We start from the raw sequence: 22717 nt of genomic DNA, 5'->3' as shown, positions 1-22717 counted from the left end.
AGTATATGATTGAAAAATGGTAAAGGCGAATGTGTGTGTGGACAATTGGAGACCCACTCATCCCCAGGGCAAAGCATCCAAACACTTTCAGTCCTTGACGTTTGGGAGCAGGGCTGAAACACTAGGCCCTAGCGTAAAATGGCTGCTTTCCGCGGAATTAGCAGGCGTTGCCAAACCGCAAACAGACGCAGACAGGGGGAGAAACTACCTTTACCATTAGGGATATTTTGGGCATGACATTTAATCAGAAAGGGAACTGGCACGCAAAAGACATTGGCACAACCACCAGCAGAAGCAGCATTGAAAACAGAAAAGGCGAATGAGTGGGCAATTGACGACCTGCTTACCTGTTTCACCCCTAGGGCAAAGCGTCCAAACACTGTCAGTCCTTGACGTTTGGGAGTGGACTTCCAGAGCTGAAACACTACGCCCTAGCGTAAAATGGCTACTCTGGCGGAGGCAGCAGGAGTTGCCATACTGCAAGCAGATGCAGCCAGAGGGAGAAACTACCTTTACCATTTTGGGCATGGCATTTTAACCAGAAAGGGAACTAGCAGGCAAAAGACACTGGCACCACCACCAGCAGAGGCAGCATTGAAAACGAAAAAGATGATTGAGTGGGCAATTGACGGCCCGCTCACCTGTTTCACCCCAGGGCAAAGCGTCCAAACACTTTCCGTCCTTGACGTTTAGGAGCGGACTTCCAGAGCTGAAACACTAGGCCCTAGCATAAGCTGGCTACCTGGCGGAGGTAGCAGGCATTACCACAGCCCAAACAGGCGCAGCCAGGGGGGAAAACTACCTTTACCATATGGCAAAATTAACTTTCCAAGCTATGAGTTGGGTACCCCAACTTGGCCAGATTGAATTATTATTATTATTATTATTTATTGTTTTATATAGCACCATCAAATTCCGTAGACAGGACATAACAAGTAGTATGTAACATAACAAGTTGACTAACAGAGACAACAGGTGAGGAGGGCCCTGCTCAAACCAAATTAAGTGGGTCTGACTATACTCCTCATTTCGGGGGCTTTCTTCCATTTGTTTGCAAAGGCGTACTTTTAGTAGATCCTTCAGCTTCCTGGGTATGGCTGCTACCTCAGGAAGTAGAGTGCTACTTTGATCAGCCTCACGGTTTTCAAGGAACACATCTTTTCATCCATCACTTCTTCATGGAGAAGGAATGATCGGTAGCCAGTGTGCCGTCAAGTAACAGCTAGGTGCACTCCACCAATCTGTTGTGAAATGTACACACTGAACAGCAGCCTTGGAAAGCTCCTCTTTCATTGCTGAAACACAGGACCGATACAGTGAGGGCACAATATTCCTACTGAAAGTAGAACGTGAGAGAACTGTGTATTGTGCAGCCACAGCCGCTATTGTTTGAAAGGCTCCCCTTCAATCATGGTAAAAGACACCTCCAACAGCAATGAACTGCACAAAAGTCTGGTTATTTTATTGGCTTCTCTTTGGATATTGACCTCCTGGAGTGTAATGCCCCAAATTCTTCCAGGGTGGACTGAACAGTGCTCCAACCTGCCTTGGTCTTTGATTGCCAGTGCTAGCTGTAGCTGCTATTGTCTCTAAAACAGCTGTTGGGGTTTTCCCACTGTCTCTGGAGATGGTACTAGTTGTTGTAGTTGTACCACGGCTGCCACCTAGGCTACATGTTTCAGCCTCCTTCCCCAATAACACAGCATTCAGTTGAGTGCTGAGGTGATGCTTCATCGCAGCACTGGTGAAATGTCTGATGTAGGGCTGCAACTAACGATTATTTTCATAGCACCAGGATTTTCATAGCATCGTTTAATAATCAGGGTCATCTCATGCAAATACGGTATTACTATTAAATTATATTATTTAATTAATAATACCAAAAGTCTGTACGAGCGACTCTATTGTTCACCAGCAGGGGGCTTGTCTGCCATCAACCAATGACACTTCATTGATGACATTGATGACAGAGGAGGCCCCTGCCGGCGACCAATAGAGTTGCTCGTACAGACCTTTTAAAATCCTAGTGCCAAAGCTGCTGCGTAGTGTGTACCGCATTAACCCCATGTTAACCCCTTCTACAAAAAACAAAGAAAAAAAGGAACATGGAGAATGTACACGAATATTTGCCCGAACCGAACACAGGAACAGGCGAATATTCATGGAATACGAAGATTTTTTTGCCCACGAAGACGCATAGGAAGATGAACACGAAGAGTTGGCCGGCGCCCAAGTCTAGTCTTTATTAAATATGAAAAAATTGTTTACATGTGAATTCATATTTACTAGTAAAACTTTTCTTATAGGCTTTTTCTTTTTTCCTAAATTAATATTCAAATTTTGGGGGGGTCGTTTAATAATCAGGGTCATCTCAAGCAAATACGGTATTACTATTAAATTATATTATTTAATTAATAATACCAACAGTTCAGCTTAACTAACTTATTTATTGACTGACTGTCCTGAATTAAAATTAGTATTACAAAATTTTGTAGGCACTGCCAGCCCAGGGCAAGGGCACTGCGGTGCCAGTGAGGCACTGTGTGTGGTAAACTGTCAGCTCAACAGCACTAAACAGTTGACAGAAGCACTGAAAAAGAAAAATCCTGCTTCAGTAACGTACACTGTGAGAAATGGCCATTAGTCTCACACAGAACTTTCTCTGTAATGCCCTGATGCAGCACAGCAGTGTTGCTGAAGCAGTCACAACAAAATTGAATGGATCCTCTGCAAGCTCTGCTCTTATGTATAGGCTGTTTTCTGGTTTTTTTTTTAAATGCACCACAGACATTGGAAGAGTCCTCAGCTTGATGTCACAAGAGTGAGCTGATTGGACAAGCGAAGATCAGTTCACTCCTCTTGGCGGACGCGACACGAAAGCGAAGAAGAACACGAAGAAACGAAGATTCTTCATGTTGTGCGTCTTTGTATTAGTTTATAAGCAGCCATGTCCGTTTATTCGTTAGAACAACAAAAATGTAACGTTTCTGTACGGAACATTGAAATATGAATGCACAAGTCTAGTTCCAGTGTATTATTGTGGGCTCTTAAGAGAGACAACTTTGGTTGATAAATTGTTAAATTTGTGCTGTTTTTGTATTGTAGTGGGAACCAGCTTAGCTGACCAGACCAGTTGAAGATTGTGGTTTACTAAGCCTACTTGCTTAATAGGAGTAGGGTTATAGGAATTGTTTTATTTTGTTTCAGTAAAAGTCTGAAAAACTATTGAGGTCTTAGATTTCCTACGTTTCTTGCAGCCCTAGAAGTGTCCTGGCAGTGGCAGGTACCCTCCTACAACCTATATACACATAAATATAAACTAATATTTGTATATTTATATTTGAGAAATGATAGGGGATAGGTTTAATTGCAAAGTACAATGAGGGGCAATAATTGGGGTAGATCCATGCAGAAATCAAAGATATGATTAGAGAGCCCCTTGGTGGTTTCTCTTGTATCAATTTCTCTTGTTCTCTTGTATCAATCAATTGATACAAGATGGGAATTAAGGTGGTATAGTTGCTAACTATACTTTATAAGCCTTCTTTTAGTACTCTGTTCCACTGTGCCTGAGTTGGGGAAGGGAGGTAATTGTCCTCTGACCAGCCCCCCTTCTCACTTGGTTGATAGGTGGTCCTATAGATTTAATTTGTTGTTTTTTTTTTTTACTTACAAACAATTCACATTTTAGTAATTTTGCAAGGGGATACAATCTTAGTCAGGTCTGACAACTTGACTTCTTAGGAAATTGACAAATTGACCCATTTTTCTTGCTGGCTTGATGGCCAAACACTGTTACAAAATACGTTACTAATATTTTCACGTTCATTTGATTAGTTGACGCAATGACTTTCAAGCACAGTGAGTAATTTTAATTAATTTCCCTTTTGTGTCTGCAGGTACTAATAATTCAGTAGTGGCTCATGATATGGAATTTGAGGCCTTGAAAGTTCCCTGGAATTCACAATGGGAAATACAACGAACAAAGTTAATCAAGAAAGTCTTAAAAACAGAGACCCAATCAGCATTTGAATTGAATTCTAGTATGCCAAGATATGTCCAGTTTGCAAGCAACCAGAAGAACAAATGGGGCCATGAGCGTTCCTATAGGCTGCAGACGGTCAGCTTTGCTGGTGACTACCTACCAGAGACGAGTGCAATTCATAATTCTATGAACTGGGCCAAGTAAGTGTATTATGTATTATATAGTAGTAGATTGTTTCCAGGACCCTTTATAGTTGATCCCTGGGCCATCCTCCTTGCAGAGCAGGTGGACAGCTGCCAAGTGGCGACTCTAGAAACAATATATAGGGGGGCACACAAGATACCACAGTCAAACTGGGGGGGCATTAATAATTTCCACCATTAATCATACCACTGAAAAAACATATATATATATATATAGATATATATATATATATATATATATATATAGATATATAGATATATCTATCTATCTATCTATATATATATATATATATATATCTATATATATATATATATATTGTGAAATAAATATTATAGAGTAAATAACACAATACCTTAACTTTTCCAGGGCCTTGAACGTTTTGTCCCCTGAAGTCACTACAACTTCAGGAGGGCATTTTATCTCTGGATAAGCATAAATTAAATACCGTATTTGCTCGATTATAAGACGAGGTTTTTTTCAGAGCAAATGCTCTGAAAAATACCCCTCGTCTTATAATCAGGGTGGTCTTATAATCAGACCTTCACCGGTGCGGGGAACTCTGATCTCTGACAGCCGGGGAAGGTCTGCGCGATGGACGCAGACAACCCCTGCTGCTAGCCACACCTCCTTCCGGCTGTAGCGTAAGTTGTCTACGCGAATCACGTAGACATCTACACGCTGCTCCGGCTGCATGACAGGGGAGTTAGAAGCACCGGTAAGTTTGGGGGGGGGGGGGCGAGGGAGTGTTAAATGGGGGGCATAAGGCATTTCTGGAGGCAGAGTGTTCTATGAAATGCCTTTTAACCCCCTTAATGCCACTCTGCCTCCAGAAATGCCTTTTTAACTCTCTATACGCCACTCTGCCTCCTGAAATGCCTTAAACCTCCCTATATGCCACTCTGCCCCATAATATGCCTTTTAACCCCCTTAATGTCAGAGTGACATATAGGGGTATAAGGCATTTCTGGAGGCAGAGTGGCACAGAGGAGGTCAAAATGCATATCATGGGGCACAGTGGCATATAGGGGGTATAAGGCATTTCTGGGGCAGATGTTCATAACTGGGGGGGCAGGTTGGAAAATAGAACGAAATAAAACCAAAATATTTTTCTCAATCATAGCTTTTATGAAAAAAAAATAGTTTACATGAATTAACATTTACTGGTAAAACTTTTTTCCTATAGGGTCCTCTTATATTCTGGCTTTTTCTTTTTTCCTAAATTAATATTCAGATTTGGGGGGTCGTCTTATAATCAGGGTTGTCTTACAATCGAGCAAATACGGTAATTCCTATTGTAAGTTAAGTGCCAGGAAACAGATGACCAAACACAAACACAGGCTCTGTCACACCGACACCCAGACACACACCAGGACAAGCTCTGCTACACTGACACCCAAACACACACACCAGGACAGACTCACACCAGGATAGGCTCTGCCACACCAACACCCAAACACACACACCAGGACAGGCTCTGCCACACCGACATCCCCACACCCCCCCACACACACACACGAGAGGCTCTGCCACACGGACACCCAAACACACACCCCAGGACATGCTCTACCACACCCACATCCAAACACACACAGACCAGGACAGGCTCTGCCACACTGACACCCGAACACACATATCAGGACAGGCTCTGCCACACCAACACCTATACACACACACCCCAGGACAGGCTCTGCTATATTGATAACCAAAAACACTATGATTGAAACATGATTTCAAAATTACAGCTGAACTGGCAGTTTCATTAATGTTAGACCCTGCTGAGCTTCCCCCAACCGGCAAGTTTAAAACCGAGCGCTGAGCTTTGCTCAGTGCTCAGTTATTGTGCTTCCCTGCTACATCCTGAGTGCGTGTTTCTTATTTGATTTATCCATGTACCTTCCTGGCTTCCCTCTGACTTCGCTCCTGCCTGAGCCTTATCTGTTAAACAGCTTGTGGTTTCCGTGTACCCACCTGGCTTCCCTCTGACTTCGCTTCTGCCTGACCCTTTTGTACCTCGCTGCCCGTTCGTGTACTGTACCTCGGCTTGTCTCCTGACTCTGTGTGGGCCTTATCCACATCCACTAAGTGCCTCTTCCTGCATTCCTGCATACTGAGCTCCGTTACCCTCATTATCATCCTGCCGGATTGTTCCTGACACAGTTGCCGATATATATTAATATTAGACCCTGCTGCCGATAGCAGGTATAGATCAAGACATTAACACACAAACCCAGCTTTGCATAGATCAACTGAAATTCACTTGTGATCTCAGCACTGAAGGTATATATCAAATAAACAGAAACAGACATACAAACCCTGTTTTTGCAGGTGTACATAAATAATGTATGGAAACATAGCATAGCAGATATGGATCCACAGAATAACACACAAACCCAGCTTTGCAGGTACAGATCAATTCACATAAAAACACGGCATTAAAGGTATATTTAAAACCCCCTAAATTACAGGCATAGATCACAGGTTGCACACCCCAAAGTCAGCCCTGGCATCAACACTGCCCACATAGAACCTGGCCAGCACCCAGATAACACACATAAGATTTGCCATCTTTGTCCCCAGCAGAAGTCAACTTTGTCCCCAAACAGCCTGGCCTGTGCCATCTTTCTCCACAATTATACATCTATGATACACACAAACACATTAATTCATGCTCTCCCTCATTCAGACAATTCATCCACATATTACCTCATGCTCTCCCTCATTCAGACAATTCATCCACATATTAACTCATGCTCTCCCTCATTCAGACAATTCATCCACATATTAACTCATGCTCTCCCTCATTCAGACAATTCATCCACACATTAACTCATGCTCTCCCTCATTCAGACAATTTATCCACATATTAACTCATGCTCTCCCTCATTCAGACAACTCATCCACATATTAACTCATGCTCTCCCTCATTCAGACAACTCATCCACATGGTCCTTTTCTTAATTGGGGTTAGAAGAGATGTTAAATGTATTATAATTTTTTACACTCCCTCATTCAGACAATTCATCCACATATAAACTCATGCTCTCCCTCATTCAGACAATTCATCCACATATTAACTCATGCTCTCCCTCATTCAGACAATTCATCCACATATTAACTCATGCCCTCCCTCATTCAGACAATTCATCTGCACATTAACTCATACTCTCCCTCATTCAGACAATTCATCCACACATTAACTCATGCTCTCCCTATTCAGACAATTTATCCACATATTAACTCATGCTCTCCCTCATTCAGACAATTCATCCACATATTAACTCATGCTCTCCCTCATTCAGACAATTTATCCACACATTAATTCATGCTCTCCCTCATTCAGACAATTTATCCACATATTAACTCATGCTCTCCCTCATTCAGACAACTCATCCACATATTAACTCATGCTCTCCCTCATTCAGACACTTCATCCACATATTAACGCATGCTGTCTCTCATTCAGACAACTCATCCACATATTAACTCATGCTCTCCCTCATTCAGACAACTCATCCACATTAACTTATGCTCTCTCATTCAGACAACTCATCCACATATTAACTCATGCTCTCCCTCATTCAGACAACTCATCCACATATTAACTCATGCTCTCCCTCATTCAGACAATTCATCCACATATTAACTCATGCTCTCCCTCATTCAGACAATTCATCCACATATTAACTCATGCTCTCCCTCATTCAGACAATTCATCCACATATTAACTCATGCTCTCCCTCATTCAGGCAATTCATTCACACATTATTTCATACTCACTCATTCACACTTTACTTATTTCAATAATCTTACTAAACTATGTACCCCCTCCCTTATCACTTTCTACCCCCTCTCCCTCTCTTATCACTTTCTACCCCTTCTCCCTCCCTTATCTCTTTCTACCCCTTCTCCCTCCCTACTCACTATCTACCACTCCCCCTTTGTAGTTCACACACCTTTAAGTCCTGTGGCAGGAGAACGAGGCTTCCGTCTTCCTGCTCTGCCGTGGCGCATGCTGCTTCCCTGCGGTCCCTTCCGAGCGGTTGCTAGGCGCCCCTCTCTTTCCTTCGCATCAAAAAAAAAAAAAGCGCTTGAGGCTGGCCTGGACTTAAACTCCCATTGCTGGACTGTTCTGGGAAATCCTTTGGGTGGTTCCAAATCTGGCAGGGGGGCAACAGGGGGGGCAAGGAATAACTTCCCCCTTGCCCCCTTGTAGCGACGCCACTGCAGCTGCCCAATGCCCATGTGTAGGAGGTCTACTAAAATGGTGAATGGCTTACAAGTTAAAAAAATATCAGGAAAAATATCAGTATGTATATCTTGGATGAAAAAATATAGATTTCATAGAAACATTTGTTGTGGAAATCAAACGTTGTGCTGACCCCCAGACTTCTTTTTAATATGTATGATATGGGTGGGGTTTCAGTTATTTAAAGCAGACATCCTGTGCCCTGAAGTTGACCCCGATTCTACACTTATGGTCCAGTTTCTCACCAGCTAATTAAGTTTGTGTAATTTGACCTATGTCCTCTACCATATATATATCATGTTCCTCTAAAGAACAATACTACCTCCCAGTGCATCAGACTTATCACCAAATTGCAGAAAACAGTTAACCTCTTCCTACCTACACTCTCCACATCCTAAGATTCCACACATTTAAATGAAAAGTACTGTTAGAATAAAAGCTATAATATAAAGCTAGGACTCAGACTCTTAATTAACGTAAGAAAGTTTTTCTGTACTGAGGTGGTAGTTAAAAGCCTCCCACCAGGAGTAGTAGAAGATAATTCAGTGAGGGAATGTAAAAATGCATGGGAGTGACATAAAGCTATTCTGAATTTAAGAAGAGACGAAGGGCCAAATAATGCCTAAGCCTTAATTCAGGAAATATGGGCAGACTAGATGGGTTTATCTTCTGTCAAATACTATGCTTCTATATATCTAAGTGGCACACACTGAATAGCCTTAATGTCCAACAGCTTTTTCTAAGGGGAAGCAGAAATGGATCAGGGGAGGCCAAGGAGGAAGGGGAATGTGCTTAGATTATTTTTGGTAGCCTACAGATGCTTGCCCAGGGGCAATATTTGTGAACTCTCTGGGTTTCATCCCAGAGACTCAGAATGTTTCAGCAGGAGCAGGGCGTGTTTGTATGCATGCGAGCATGGATGACTGTGTATGAGAGTATGTAAGCATGAATATGTATGTAAAAGTGTTTGTGTGTAAGTGGTGTGAGACTTACTGGCGAACCACAGGCTTGGGCTGATCACCTACTACAGATCAAAAGCCCAATATGGACAGTCTTTAAGAAGATGTACATAAATCTGCTTCCTCCCAGGCCAAGATATGGGCTGTCCACCAGGGACGTCGACTTGTGGAAGATTACATAACAGAGTTTTGGAGACTTGCCATCGAGACTAACTGGAATTCCGTTTAGGCCTATCTGAAGGGCTAAGAGATGAACTGGCCAGGACTGGGGTACCCAACACTTTGAAAGAGCGCTTACGGGAAAGGCGCCTTGAGAATAGTTCATCCGTCTACTATCCTCCTGCTCCAGTTATCTCTTCTTCTTGTGTATCCACTACCTCCGAGGAGCCTATGCAAATTGTGCTTACCCCTGGCCCCCTTATCCCACAAGATGTGGCCCCCAGCATGCCCAGAATCTGTGTACATACTGTGGGAAATCTGGGCACTACTTACACTTACAGCCCTCACTGCACAAGGATGCTCTCAAAACTACACCTGTTGTGCCAGCTCAGTACAAAGACTTTCAAGATGTTTTGATTTATTACCTACATCCCCTATACCCTTATCAGAGGCTGAATTGAGACATTTAGAAGAATATCTTGATGAAAATTTAAGAAAAGGGTTTATCTGACCTTCTACCTCCCCGGATGGAGCAAGCATATTTTTCTTTGAAAAAAAAGATGGTTCTCATGTATACACTACAGACAACTCAATAAAATACTATTATGAACTGTACCCACTACCACTAATTCCTGTGCTTCTGGACAGAGCCCAGTCCACTACCGTATTCTCCAAGCTCGATCTCTGAGGGGCATATGTCATGGACTGGGTCCAAACAGATGACTGAAAGGACCCAGCGCGCCCGATGTTTGTATGCAGGAGTCACAGTGCAGTAGTGGAGTTTGGACAGGGCCTGGTTGCAGGGTGACCACACTCACCCAGGTGTTGAGCACCTAGGGTTGTGCAGCCAAACACCAGCGCCCTGATATGGCAGCGGATGAAGTCCAGAATGAAGTGAAGATATATCCTGCAGGCATCCTGGAGCAGACATGAAGCATATCACTTGAATCACGTGCAGGATGCTGCAGGCTGGGAGTATGGAAGCTAAGCAAAGGGTATAGCAGAAACATAACAAGCAAGGGACAGGGAGACCAGGCACGAAACATAACCAGACAAGACATACATGTTACAGGGCACAACAGTGAACCAGACAAGGAATAAACATTACTAGACAAGATATACATGATACAGGGCACTACAGTGAACCAGACAAGGAATGAACATTACTAGACAAGATATACATGATACAGGGCACAACAAAGGACAGGGAAGAAGGCAAGGAACACAGGGGAAGGAGTGAGGAGCCGGAATCCTCGGACGCTTCTCCTTTAAGCAAGGATAGGCCATATTAACTAGGATATGGGGAGAGGAGAGAGGAACCGGAATCCTCAGATGATACAAGGGAGAAGGGCAAAGGTACATAAGAAACACAAACATGAATACAGAAACTAGCCTAAGACTGATTGATAACAATTGGAGATTCCGTCACATGATATGGCCATAGTATGCTTAGCCCACCACTACGCCAAAGTACTCCAATGACGGTGGGTCCTAACGCTAATCCCTGCTGACAGTGGTACGAAACAAACCAAACATGTAAACCAAACATGTAAACCAAACATGTAAACCAAACATGTAAACCAAACACATAGCACTGAGACATACCTTTAGACTGAAGACTGAGACAAACAGAACATACAGGTGGGGCACACCTTATAAAGGAAACAGAGCTGAAGCAAAGAGCTGAAGCAGAAGCAAGGAATGGAAGATCAGAACAGAGCAAAAGGAAATCCAGAAATGGATCGAAGCAAAACAGAGAAACTAAAGCAAGACAGATATGCAGCTCCGCAGCCTGGGCAGAACGTGACAGCATACAACTTAGTCCGCATCAGGGAGGGAGACGAATGGAAGACGGCCTTTCGGACTAGTTATGGACATTTTAAATATACAGTGATGCCTTTTGACCTTTGTAATGCCCCAGCCACCTTCCAGTATTTCCTAAACATGTTCAGTTCATCTTCATGGTAGTATACCTCAATGACATTCTACTGTTTTCATCATCTCTTTCAGAACATAGGCTCCATGTTAAGAAGGTACTGCTTCGTCTCCGCAAGAACAACCTGTATGCTAAGCTTGAAAAATGTGTCTTTGAAACAACTATGATCGAGTTCCTAGGTTTTATTGTGACACCCAAATCTATCCAGATGGACCCTAAAAAGATCTTATTGAATTTGCCAATTTTTATCAAAAATTTATACGCAACTTTTCCCATATTATTCAACCACTTACCTCACTCACCAAAAAAATATTCTCCTTTCCTCTGGTCTCCACAGGCACAAGACACTTTTGAAATACTTAAGGACACATTTATGTCTGCACCTCTTCTTGTCCTCCCTGACCCATCTTCTCCTTATTTCTTAAAGAGTGATGACTCTAGTGTAAATACACTAGACGCCTTCAAAAGGGGTTTGGATATTTTTTTTTAGAAAGGCATGACATACAGGGCTATAAATAGAATAACATTAATAGTTTAGAGCTTCTTGATCCAAGGAGAAATCCGATTGCCTCTTGGAGTCAAGAAGGATTTTTTTCCCCTGATGGCAAGGATAACACCGCCTCCCTTGGCAGTGAATTCCATACCTTTATTGTCCTCACTGTAAAGAATCTCTTCCTTTGTTGTGTATGAAACCTGCGCTCTTCCAGTCTCAGAGGGTGACCTCTTGTTCTTTGTACATTTCTGTTAATGAACAGGTCACTGAAGAGCTCGTTATATTGGCCCTGCATATATTTATATAATGTTATCATATCCCCTCTGAGACGCCGTTTTTCTAGCGTATATACTGTATCGACTCGAGTATAGGCTGCACCCGAGTATAGGCCGCACCCTCAAAGTTAGGTGCTTTTTTAAAGAAAAAGTGTAATAGATATGCTGCCACTCTGCCCCCCCCGAGACATGCTGTCACTCTGTGTGTCCCACCGAGACATGCTGCCACTCTGTGTGTGTCCCCCCTGAGACCGGGTGCCACTCTGTGTGTCCCACCGAGACATGCTGCCACTCTGTGCCTCCCCCGAGATGTGCCCCCCCTCCCCTAGACTTACCAGTGCAGACTCCCGGAGTCCCCGGTGTCTTACGGGGCCGGGGGGGGGACATCTATTCTATGCAGAACGGTATACCGGGACTCCGGGAGTCTGCACTGGTAAGGAGGATTGTTAAAGCTTACCGCGCAGACATTCACCGGCGAGCGTAAGCAACCTCCGCTGCCGGCACGTCTGCACGATGTGCTTTAACAATCTCCCTTGCCAGGACTCCCCCCGTGGGAATTCCCGGCAAGGGAGATTGTTAAAGCACACCGAGCAGACGCCTATAGTCGGGCAAATATGGTAATTTTACCTTTTTTAGTCTCTCTTCATAACTAGTATCTCCCAATCCCCTTATTAATTTTGTAGCCCTCCTTTGCACTTTTTCTAATTCCATAATGTTCTTTTTAAGGACCGGTGCCCAGAATTGTACCGCATATTCAAGGTGAGGTCTTACCAATGACCTGCACAGAGGCAAGATAATATCCTCTTCTCTTGAATCAATACCTCTTTTTATGCATGCCAAAACCTTATTGGCCCTCGCAGCTGCTTGCTGGCATTGTGCAATGTTGTCAAGTCTGTTGTCAACCGTTATTCCTAAATCCTTCTCATCGGTAGTTTCCCCCAAGGATATTCCATTTAAAGAATAGGTTGCCTTTTTATTATTTTTACCATAATGCATAACTTTGCATTTCTCTATATTGAACCTCATCTGCCACTTGCACGCCCAGTCCCCAACTCTGTCTAAATCTTCCTGCAAAAAGAAACATCCAGATTAGTCTGAATTACCCTGCCTAATTTTGTGTCATCAGCAAAAACTGTGACATGGCTCTCAATGCAGCTTGGGAGATCATTTATTAATAAATTAAAAAGAAGAAGACCAAGGACAGACCCCTGAGGCACTCCACTTACCGTATTTGCTCGATTATAAGACAACCCTGATTATAAGACGACCCCCCAAAATCTAAATATTAATTTATGAAAAAAAAGAAAAAGCCTGAATATAAGACGACCCTATAGGAAAAAAGTTTTACCAGTAAATGTTAATTCATGTAAACTATGTGAAATTTTTTTTTAATAAAAGCTATGATTGAGAAAAATTTTGTTTTTATTTCCTTTTTCAACCTGCCCCCCCAATTATGCACATCTGCCCCCTGGCTTGCCACTCTGCTCCAGAAATGCCTTTTACCCCCTATATGCCACTGTGCCCCATGATATGCCTTTTGACCCCCTATGTGCCACTCTGCCTCCAGAATTGCCTTATACGCCTATATGCCACTCTGGCATTTAGGGGGTTAAAAGGCATATTATTGGGCAGAGTGGCATATAGGGAGGTATAAGGCATTTCAGGAGGCAGAGTGGCATATAGAGGGTTAAAAGGCATTTCTGGAGGCAGGGGTGCGGGGGATCTGGATCTTAGTCTCATAGTCAGACCTAGTTGAGCTCTGATTATAAGACGACCCCGATTATAAGACGAGGGATATTTTTCAGAGCATTTGCTCTGGAAAAAACCTTGTCTTATATTCAAGCAAATACGGTAATACCTGCGTACAGTCTGAGAAACATCCATTCACAAATACGCATTATAAAGCTAAAAGGCCATATGTTCTCTCAGTGAAAAATGAGCGTGGCCCAGGCACACATACATTTCTGATGAAGTGGCCCACTGCAGAAAAAACTTGGACACCCCTGTTATAGGGTTTCTTTTTTTCATAATCCTGCAGTTCTTTGAAACGGAGTGTCTTACTATATCCCTGCAGTTTAAGTGGGTTAGACACTAACGGCCAGTTAATAGAGCCCTGCTGGTTAGAGATATCTAATTTGAGTTGCACTCCACTGAGATAGGTGTGCTTTAGCAACCGGATTGCTATAATATTACACAATATGAGCAACTTAGTTTAAGGAAACACAAGCAACCTAGTTCAAATAATATATATTTTTAGTACTGGGGGACTTTTTTAGTGACAACAGCTCACTTGACTACACAAGCAGTCCAACCCTTTTCTCAAACCATATGCAGAAGAATGCATGAAGCATCTTATATAATCTGATCTTGCATATTTGTCTATTTATGATATTGTAACCTGTTTGTTCCATTGTTAAAAAAAAATCTGGTTTGGATATGTTTTCTTCAAACTAAAATCTATTTTCTAGGTACAAGCTAGTCATCACCAATCTCAAAGATGAAGAGCCTCAAAGCAGCAGCATTTACAATCAAAATGACCCCTGGTCTCCGACAGTCAAGTTCTCTGATTTCATCAATGATGAAAACATTGAAGATAAGGTGAGGAGATATGTTTATTTACTTGTCTCTATACTTGGCATCCATTAAGGCATTATAGACAAGTATCTTTAGTGGTTTGAATAGGAGTGGGGTAATGCGTGCTAAGGATAATGCATGTAAGTCTGGTCCATGTTATAGTCAACTTCAAACACTAAACCCGCCACATTCAGGTGTGAGATAACCATGTACTAGAAGAAAGGAAATTGGGATTTATATCAACCACATACTCACCAATATTTTTTTGTGTTCTGGTATACCAGTCAATAATTCTAAAAACAGTAATTAACAGGATTACCATTAGTTATTAATAATTTATTTTTATCTATATTTACTGTTTGTTTGTTTTTAGAATTATTGACTGGTATACCAGAACAAAAAAAATAGTCATTAGCCTAAGGCACATGAGGAGATATGACGCTTGGTCATAAGCAGATCAGAAATTATAATTAGAAAAAAAGTTTACAAACCTTAAATACTCTGACTTGCTTAATATTTTCATTTACAGGATTTGGTTGCATGGATCACAACTGGATTTCTGCATATTCCTCACGCAGAAGACATTCCAAATACTGTGACAGCAGGGAATGGAGTTGGTTTCTACTTGAGACCTTACAACTATTTTAATGAGGACCCTTCAGTCCATTCTCTTGATGCTGTTTATTTCCAACCACATGAAAAATATAACTCATGCAGTGTTAATCCACTGGCCTGCTTATCAGACACAGTGTCTTGTTCTCCAAAACTACCTCCCTTTTCCTATAATGGGTTTGATAACAGTTTTTCCGCAATATAGGGTCTATATTTTATGGTTAGACAATATATGCTAATTAAAAGATAATTCCCACATCTAAAGCATAACTGAAACTAGCACTGAAACCATGTATCACTTTTGTGTAATAAAAAAAAGAAAAACAGCAATATACCAGTCGAGAAAAGCAATAGAAAAATGCTCAAAAGATAAATGATAATGTACCACTGATATATCGATTTAAAATACAGTAATCCTTCAAAACAACCTTGTGTAAATTGTGTGCTGGGTTACTTAATCTACACACGCACACACTCTCTCTTACACACTCTCACTCTCGTTGGTAAATGCCTTCACGGTCCAGCCTGTTCAAACCTCAGGGTCATGGATTCAAATCTGGTGAGTTCATTTCAGCACTTCATCCTTCCGAGGTCAATAAAATTAGTACCATCAATGGGGTAATAACATCTATCAGCTTCTGATTTGATTCATTCCAAGAACGTGTGCTAAAAGTGCTTTGAGTCCCACTGAAAGAAAGTCGCTATATAAATACTAGTTATTATATTTTTCCTAACCTCTTCATGACACAGAACATTCTATTATGCCCTGCAGTTTCTGGAGCCAGATTTAAGAATTTGGAAATGCTATACAAAGGTACCCTTGTGTGGTCATGTATTACCTGTTTGGTGAATTGATCCCTTTTATTACTACCACGTTTATTTTGTCTGACCATTTTCTGCCTGGCGATTTTGTACTTTGCTGAACTTTGCTGATCTGAAATGTCTGACTGACTACATGCTCTGTGTTATGACCTTGGCTTGTCTGAATACCTGCAAAGATTACCAACCTTGGCTTGTCTAACTACTTGCTGAGTGTACCCAACCTAATTGTGGCTGACTATCTATTCTGCAGTTTTACCTGGCATTCAATGTTACCTGACCTGAGTATATGCCTGCGGTGTTGCCTATACAGGTATCTGTATCCGTATTCGTACAGTGCTTTATCACTTATACTAAGTGCCTATTCATACCTGCCTATACCTGAGCCTCTGCATTTTTTGGATCATCAAAGATAACCTAGGTGTGAAATTCTTCCTAAATGGTGGAGCTTCAGGTGACGTGCTATCCCTCGATCAAGGAGAAGACTTCACCAGAAGATACAGTATTTTGAATAAGGTTCTCAGGGAAGTTATGTCCCTGGAGATACGGACAAACAGAGAAGAGTGAAGCGAGAAGAGAGGAGAAAGAACAAAAAGATGTCAGACATGAAAGCAGAGCTGGCAGACGCAAAAGTGGGCGGTGGAGAAGATATTGAGACACAGACGTTCACCGTCTGCCAGAGAGGAGGATACAGGTCCCTGCAGTGCTGCGGGGGATCCTTATCTTTGGCAGCCAGTTAACGGCTGCACGATGCGCTCAGACAACCTCCGGTGCTGCTGGCCGAAACTTCTGCTAGGGCTTCTATGGTGGAGCACCGGAGGGTCATGTAACGCCCGCACTCCTTCATAGAAGCCGTGGCGGAATTGCGGGCAGCAGAGGGGGGTTGTCTGTGTTGCGCAGACTTCCACCAGCTCCCAGAGAGGAGGATCCAGCGCTCCAGGGGACCTAGATCCTAACCCTGCTTTTTTGCCCACAGCAGGGCTAGATGAAAAAGAAAAAAAAAACGCACATGACTCAGGCCTCGCTGCGCTAAACCCTGATAGGAAAAAAGTGCAGCCTATAATCGGGCAAATACAGTAGTTGTCAACAAAAACGAACTACAAAATACAGTATGTCTAAATAATTTTTTGTTCAGTTTGCACATGTCTAGTAAATGGGGAATTTTATTAAATTTGATTTTGAAGTTTCCAAAGAAAAAGGAAGAAAAGAAAACAAGGGTGACAGTAAGGAGGGTACCATGCAGGCCCGGACTGGGACAAAAAATAGGCCTGGGCATTTAAGCCTGAGCAGCCTATTTTAATTTATTTATTTATTGTTAAAGCCCACCCTTCATGTACCATCTTTGCATACACAAATCATTAACACATTCATTAATGCAGTCTCACAAATCATTCAAGCAATTCATCCACACATGAATTCATTAATTGTCATACGCATTCACACAATTCATCCACACATTTATTCATTCATTCTCATACGCATTCACACTACCCCTCTCACTATGTTCCCCCTTTTCACTATGTACCCCCTCTCACTATCCATCCCCTCTCCCCCTTTCTCACTATCTAACCCCCCCTCTGCCCCTTCTCACTGCACCCCCCTCCCTCACCCTACTTACCTTGTTGCCGGAGTGTCATAAATCAACTCACCCTCTCCCCGGCTCCAGCCGTCGGCAGGTCTCGGCATCGGGTTTCCTCTCAGCCTCTGCTCGCCGACACAGACACGAGCAGAGGCTGCGTGCAGGCACACCCCCTCCACTGCCAGCAGATACCAGCAGGGAGGAGGACGCGTTCCCAGGTTACTATGGAGACGCTTCCACTCCCTGTTACTGCTGATAGACGCCGGCAACGTAGGAGTTGTGTACTCTCAGTATGACGTCATTTTGGCGCCAAATTCAAACTACCGTATTTGCTCGATTATAAGACGAGGTTTTTTTCAGAGCAAATGCTCTGAAAAATACCCCTCGTCTTATAATCGGGGTCGTCTTCTAATCAGACCTCAAATAGAGGTCTGATTAGGAGACTAAGATCCAGATCCCCCGCACCGCTGCAGGGGACCTGGATCCTCCTGTCGTCGCCCCCCCCCCACACACACACTTACCGGTGCTTCCGGAGGTGAAGTTGGCAGCGGGGGTTTGTATGCGTCCGTCGCAAATACCTTCCCCGACTGTCAGAGATCAGAGTTCCAGAGTTCCTGATCACTGACAGCCGGGGAAGGTATTTGCGACGGACGCATACAAACCCCCGCTGCCAACTCCACCTCCTTCCGGCTGCCGCGGAATGAGACGTCAACCCGCTGCCCCGGCAATACAGCAGGAAATTGGAAGCACCGGTAAGTAAGTAAGTGTGTGTGTGTGTGTGTGTGTGTGTGTGTGTGTGTGTGTGTGTGTGTGTGTGTAGGGCATTTCTGGAATGCCTTACACCCCTATATGCCACTCTGGCACTTAGGGGGTTAAAAGGCATATTATGGGGCAGAGTGGCATATAGGGAGGTATAAGGCATTTCAGGAGGCAGAGTGGCGTTAAGGGGGCATTTAATAGTGCACTCTGCCTCCTGAAATGCCTTATACCTCCCTATATGCTACTCTGCCCCATAATATGCCTTTTAACCCCCTAAATGCCAGAGTGGCATATAGGGGTATAAGGCATTTCTGGAGGCAGAGTGCTCTATATAATGCCTTTTAACTCCCTTAATGCCACTCTGCCTCCTGGAATGCCTTATACCTCCCTATATGCCACTCTGCCCCATAATATGCATTTTAACCCCCTAAATGCCAGAATGGGATATAGGGGTATAAGGCATTTCTGGAGGCAGAGTGGCACATAGGGGGTCAAAAGGCATACCATGGGGCACAGTGGCATATAGAGGGTTAAAAGGCATATCATGGGCCACAGTGCCATATTGGTGTGGCAAGCCTGGGGGCAGATGTGCGTAACTGGGGGACAGGTTGGAAAATACAATAGAAAATATAAAAGAAATAAAAACAAAAAAAAAATATTTTTCTCAATCATAGCTTTTATTAAAAAAAATAGTTTACATGAATTAACATTTACTGGTAAAACTTTTTTCCTTTAGGGTCGTCTTATATTCAGGCTTTTTCTTTTTTTCCTAAGTTAATATTCAGATTTTGGGGGGTCGTCTTATAATCAATTGCGTGTGACCCGACTTTGTTTCTGGATTATCCTTTTGTACCTCGCCTCGGACTTTGTGGTTGCCATCTGCTATTAGGAACCAGCTACCTGTTTGGCTCACGGGTCAGCCGTGATACGGAGCAAGCAGCAACTACGACCGGGCCCGTGGCAGGGCCGGATTGACTTAGGGGCTGATGGAGCTGCAGCTCCAGGCCCTTACCTTAAAATAGGCCCAGTATGTAGAAAAACCGGGGCGCATATATATGTGGGAAAAAAATTAAACAAATATAGTGTAATAAGTCTCAACAAAAAATTAAAAATGTGATATTAATTGCACTCACAAGTGTACTTGAAAGTGATCGCTCGTCAAAAAAACAGACTCTTTTCTGTCTTGGAATTTAAGCGGATGGGCATAACGAATAAGTTATGCGTAAAAGCAGTGTGAGGATGTCCTTCACAATAGTAGAATTGGTGATCAGCAAGTCCTTATATAAAGTCCAAAGATCGATAATCGAAATTATAAAGTTTCTCAATGCGTTTCACCGACTTCAATGTCGGCTTCCTCAGGAGAAATTCAAAAGTCAGTATGTATCCCGTCTGTATCTTCGCGGTTTTTAAAGCTCCCGCTCGCTGTCTTCTGTTTACGTCATCACGTTTAGTCTTTTTTTCTTTTTTCCTCTTTTCTTTATTAGTTGTTGTCTTTTGGATGCCTCAGGATAAATGACAGCGAAAGATGTGGAGCTTTTCATTCCATCATATCATCTGGACTCGTAGCCGCCAATATTCATGATCGGTAAGTATACAAGATAAATAATTTATGAGATTGAAATTGTGACATATCGAATATATTAATTGAATAATTAATTAATAATTAATAATTAATTAATAGAAATCTTTTTTTCTATTCGCAGGAATATAGCCACAAAACAGCGGGGAACCCATAGAAGAAACAGACAAGCGAAATCAAGATAGAAGACATCTGTGTGTACGGTTTGGAATCTATCCAAACTTAAGTGGGTAAGTGAAACAATGTAGCAACATAGTAGCAATGTTAATTGATACCAATTAAGAGATAGAAGGTGCATCTGATGTGTTAAAAGTATATTTTCTTCTTTCCACAGGGATATGTCATGTTAAACAGAACCCCCATAGGGAAAAAGGACGTCAGAGAGAGATGAATAGAACATGATAGTTGTAACAGCGTTAATTGATTAATTGAACGTTGCTGTAACAATGTTACTGATGTCCATCTGTTTTGTGTTGAAGCAATTAACTCGCGGATGGAATAGAGATAATATGTGAGATGTATAAAGAGTGTATTAAAAAAGTTAAAAGCGGGAATGTAATAAATAAAATTAAATAAAAACTATGTAACTATGTAAACTATATATGAATGATAGCATATATATGAGGTTATAAAATTTTGTTGTATTTAAATTTTTTTTATTGTATTTTAAAAAGAATATAATAAAATGAATTTAAAAAAGAAATGTGTGTGTTATTTAATCAAATTAAGTGGATTAATTCAAAAAAATGGATATATCAAGTTCTATATTTAGACCATCTTTTTTGAAAGTTTGAAATTTATATATCCACTCGGTTTCTTTTTTTGATAGAATTTCTTTTACATCTCCTCCACGCCAGTGGGAGGATACTAGATCTATCCCTATTACTTTGAAGTCAGGAAACGAAAACTTATTACATTTCACACAGTGTCTTGGGACACTGTGTTTCATATTATTATTTCTTATTCCTCCTAAATGTTCGAGACCTCTTACTTTTAGTTCCCTAGATGTACGTCCTATATACTGAATTCCGCACTTTGAACATAATTATCAATATAGACAAAAGATAGGTAGAAATTTTCAAAAACCAAGATTCAGAACTCCTTCAAACAGCCGTAGAGATAGAAGTGCTTCTGATAATTTTAGAGATAGGTCTAACAGATATTATAAATCACCACAAAGACACGACAAGAGAGATATGAAACAACACACAAAAATACATACTGAATCTATCCCTAAAAGAAAGCCCGATTCTCCATCTACACGTTCTCCTATTTTAACAAGAAATAGGTCACAAATTCCTAATGATTTTAACAAAGCTTTTTTAGGCAGGGGGCCATCCCCAAAACGAAGACCCTTACTAAAGGACCCAACATACCGGTCCTATATGACACAAGAGCAAAAATTCCCACTGACAGCACATTCTCCTGTAAAGAAAAGGAGAATCACAAGACACTCAGAGGATGCAGAGGAAAGGGAAAACTATTAACACTTCAAAGTAAACATTCGCCCAATGAAATAAATAACCTATCAGCCCACACTCTAAATACAGCGGAATTGTCACTTTTAAATAAGGGTTTAAAATTTGCCCCTAATAAGGATCCAAACGGATTTGATCTATTTATCGATATACAAACCGTATTTGCTCGATTATAAGACGACCCTGATTATAAGACGACCCCCCAAAATCTGAATATTAACTTAGGAAAAAAAGAAAAAGCCTGAATATAAGACGACCCCAAAGGAAAAAAGTTTTACCAGTAAATGTTAATTCATGTAAACTATTTTTTTTAATAAAAGCTATGATTGAGAAAAAGATTTTTTTTGTTTTTATTTCTTGTATTTTCCAACCTGTCCCCCAGTTACGCACATCTGCCCCCAGGCTTGCCACTCCAATATGGCACTGTGGCCCATGATATGCCTTTTAACCATCTATATGCCACTGTGCCCCATGGTATGCCTTTTGACCCCCTATGTGCCACTCTGCCTCCAGAAATGCCTTATACCCCTATATCCCATTCTGGCATTTAGGGGGTTAAAATGCATATTATGGGGCAGAGTGGCATATAGGGAGGTATAAGGCATTTCAGGAGGCAGAGTGACATTAAGGGAGTTAAAAGGCATTGTATAGAGCACTCTGCCTCCAGAAATGCCTTATACCCCTATATGCCACTCTGCCATTTAGGGGGTTAAAAGGCATATTATGGGGCAGAGTGGCATATAGGGAGGTATAAGGCATTTCAGGAGGCAGAGTGCTCTATTAAATGCCCCCTTAACGCCACTCCAGAAATGCCCTATGCCCCCATTTAACACACACACACACACCCTATACCCCCATTTAACTAACTAACACACACACACACACACACTCTCTCTCTCCCCCCCTCTCTCACCCCCCTTCCCCCGCTCTCCCCCGCTCTCCCCCCTCTCTTACCGGTGCTTCCAGCCGGGGCAGCGGGTTGACGCCGCCTTCCACTGCAGCCGGAAGGAGGTGGAGTTGGCAGCGGGGGTTTGTATGCGTCCGTCGCGTATACTTTCCC

At 42.2% G+C, this 22717-nt stretch overlaps 1 protein-coding gene across 1 annotated transcript in view; it reads left to right on the top strand.

Moving 5' to 3' along the window:
- Positions 1–15773, top strand: part of LOC128471931 (membrane primary amine oxidase-like) — a 50022-nt gene extending 34249 nt beyond the window's left edge. Inside the window, exons 2-4 of the mRNA XM_053453928.1 lie at positions 3900–4185; positions 14726–14855; positions 15361–15773. Of these exons, the coding sequence (XP_053309903.1) occupies positions 3900–4185; positions 14726–14855; positions 15361–15648 (704 nt within the window). The 3' untranslated portion in view covers positions 15649–15773. The remainder of the gene's footprint in view (positions 1–3899; positions 4186–14725; positions 14856–15360) is intronic.
- Positions 15774–22717: the final 6944 nt, after the last annotated feature.

The sequence above is a fragment of the Spea bombifrons genome, chromosome 13, assembly GCF_027358695.1.
Source record: "Spea bombifrons isolate aSpeBom1 chromosome 13, aSpeBom1.2.pri, whole genome shotgun sequence".
NCBI lineage: Eukaryota > Metazoa > Chordata > Amphibia > Anura > Pelobatidae > Spea > Spea bombifrons.
Note: the sequence above shows the minus strand (reverse complement) of the source record. Positions and strands in the feature narration are given on the sequence as shown.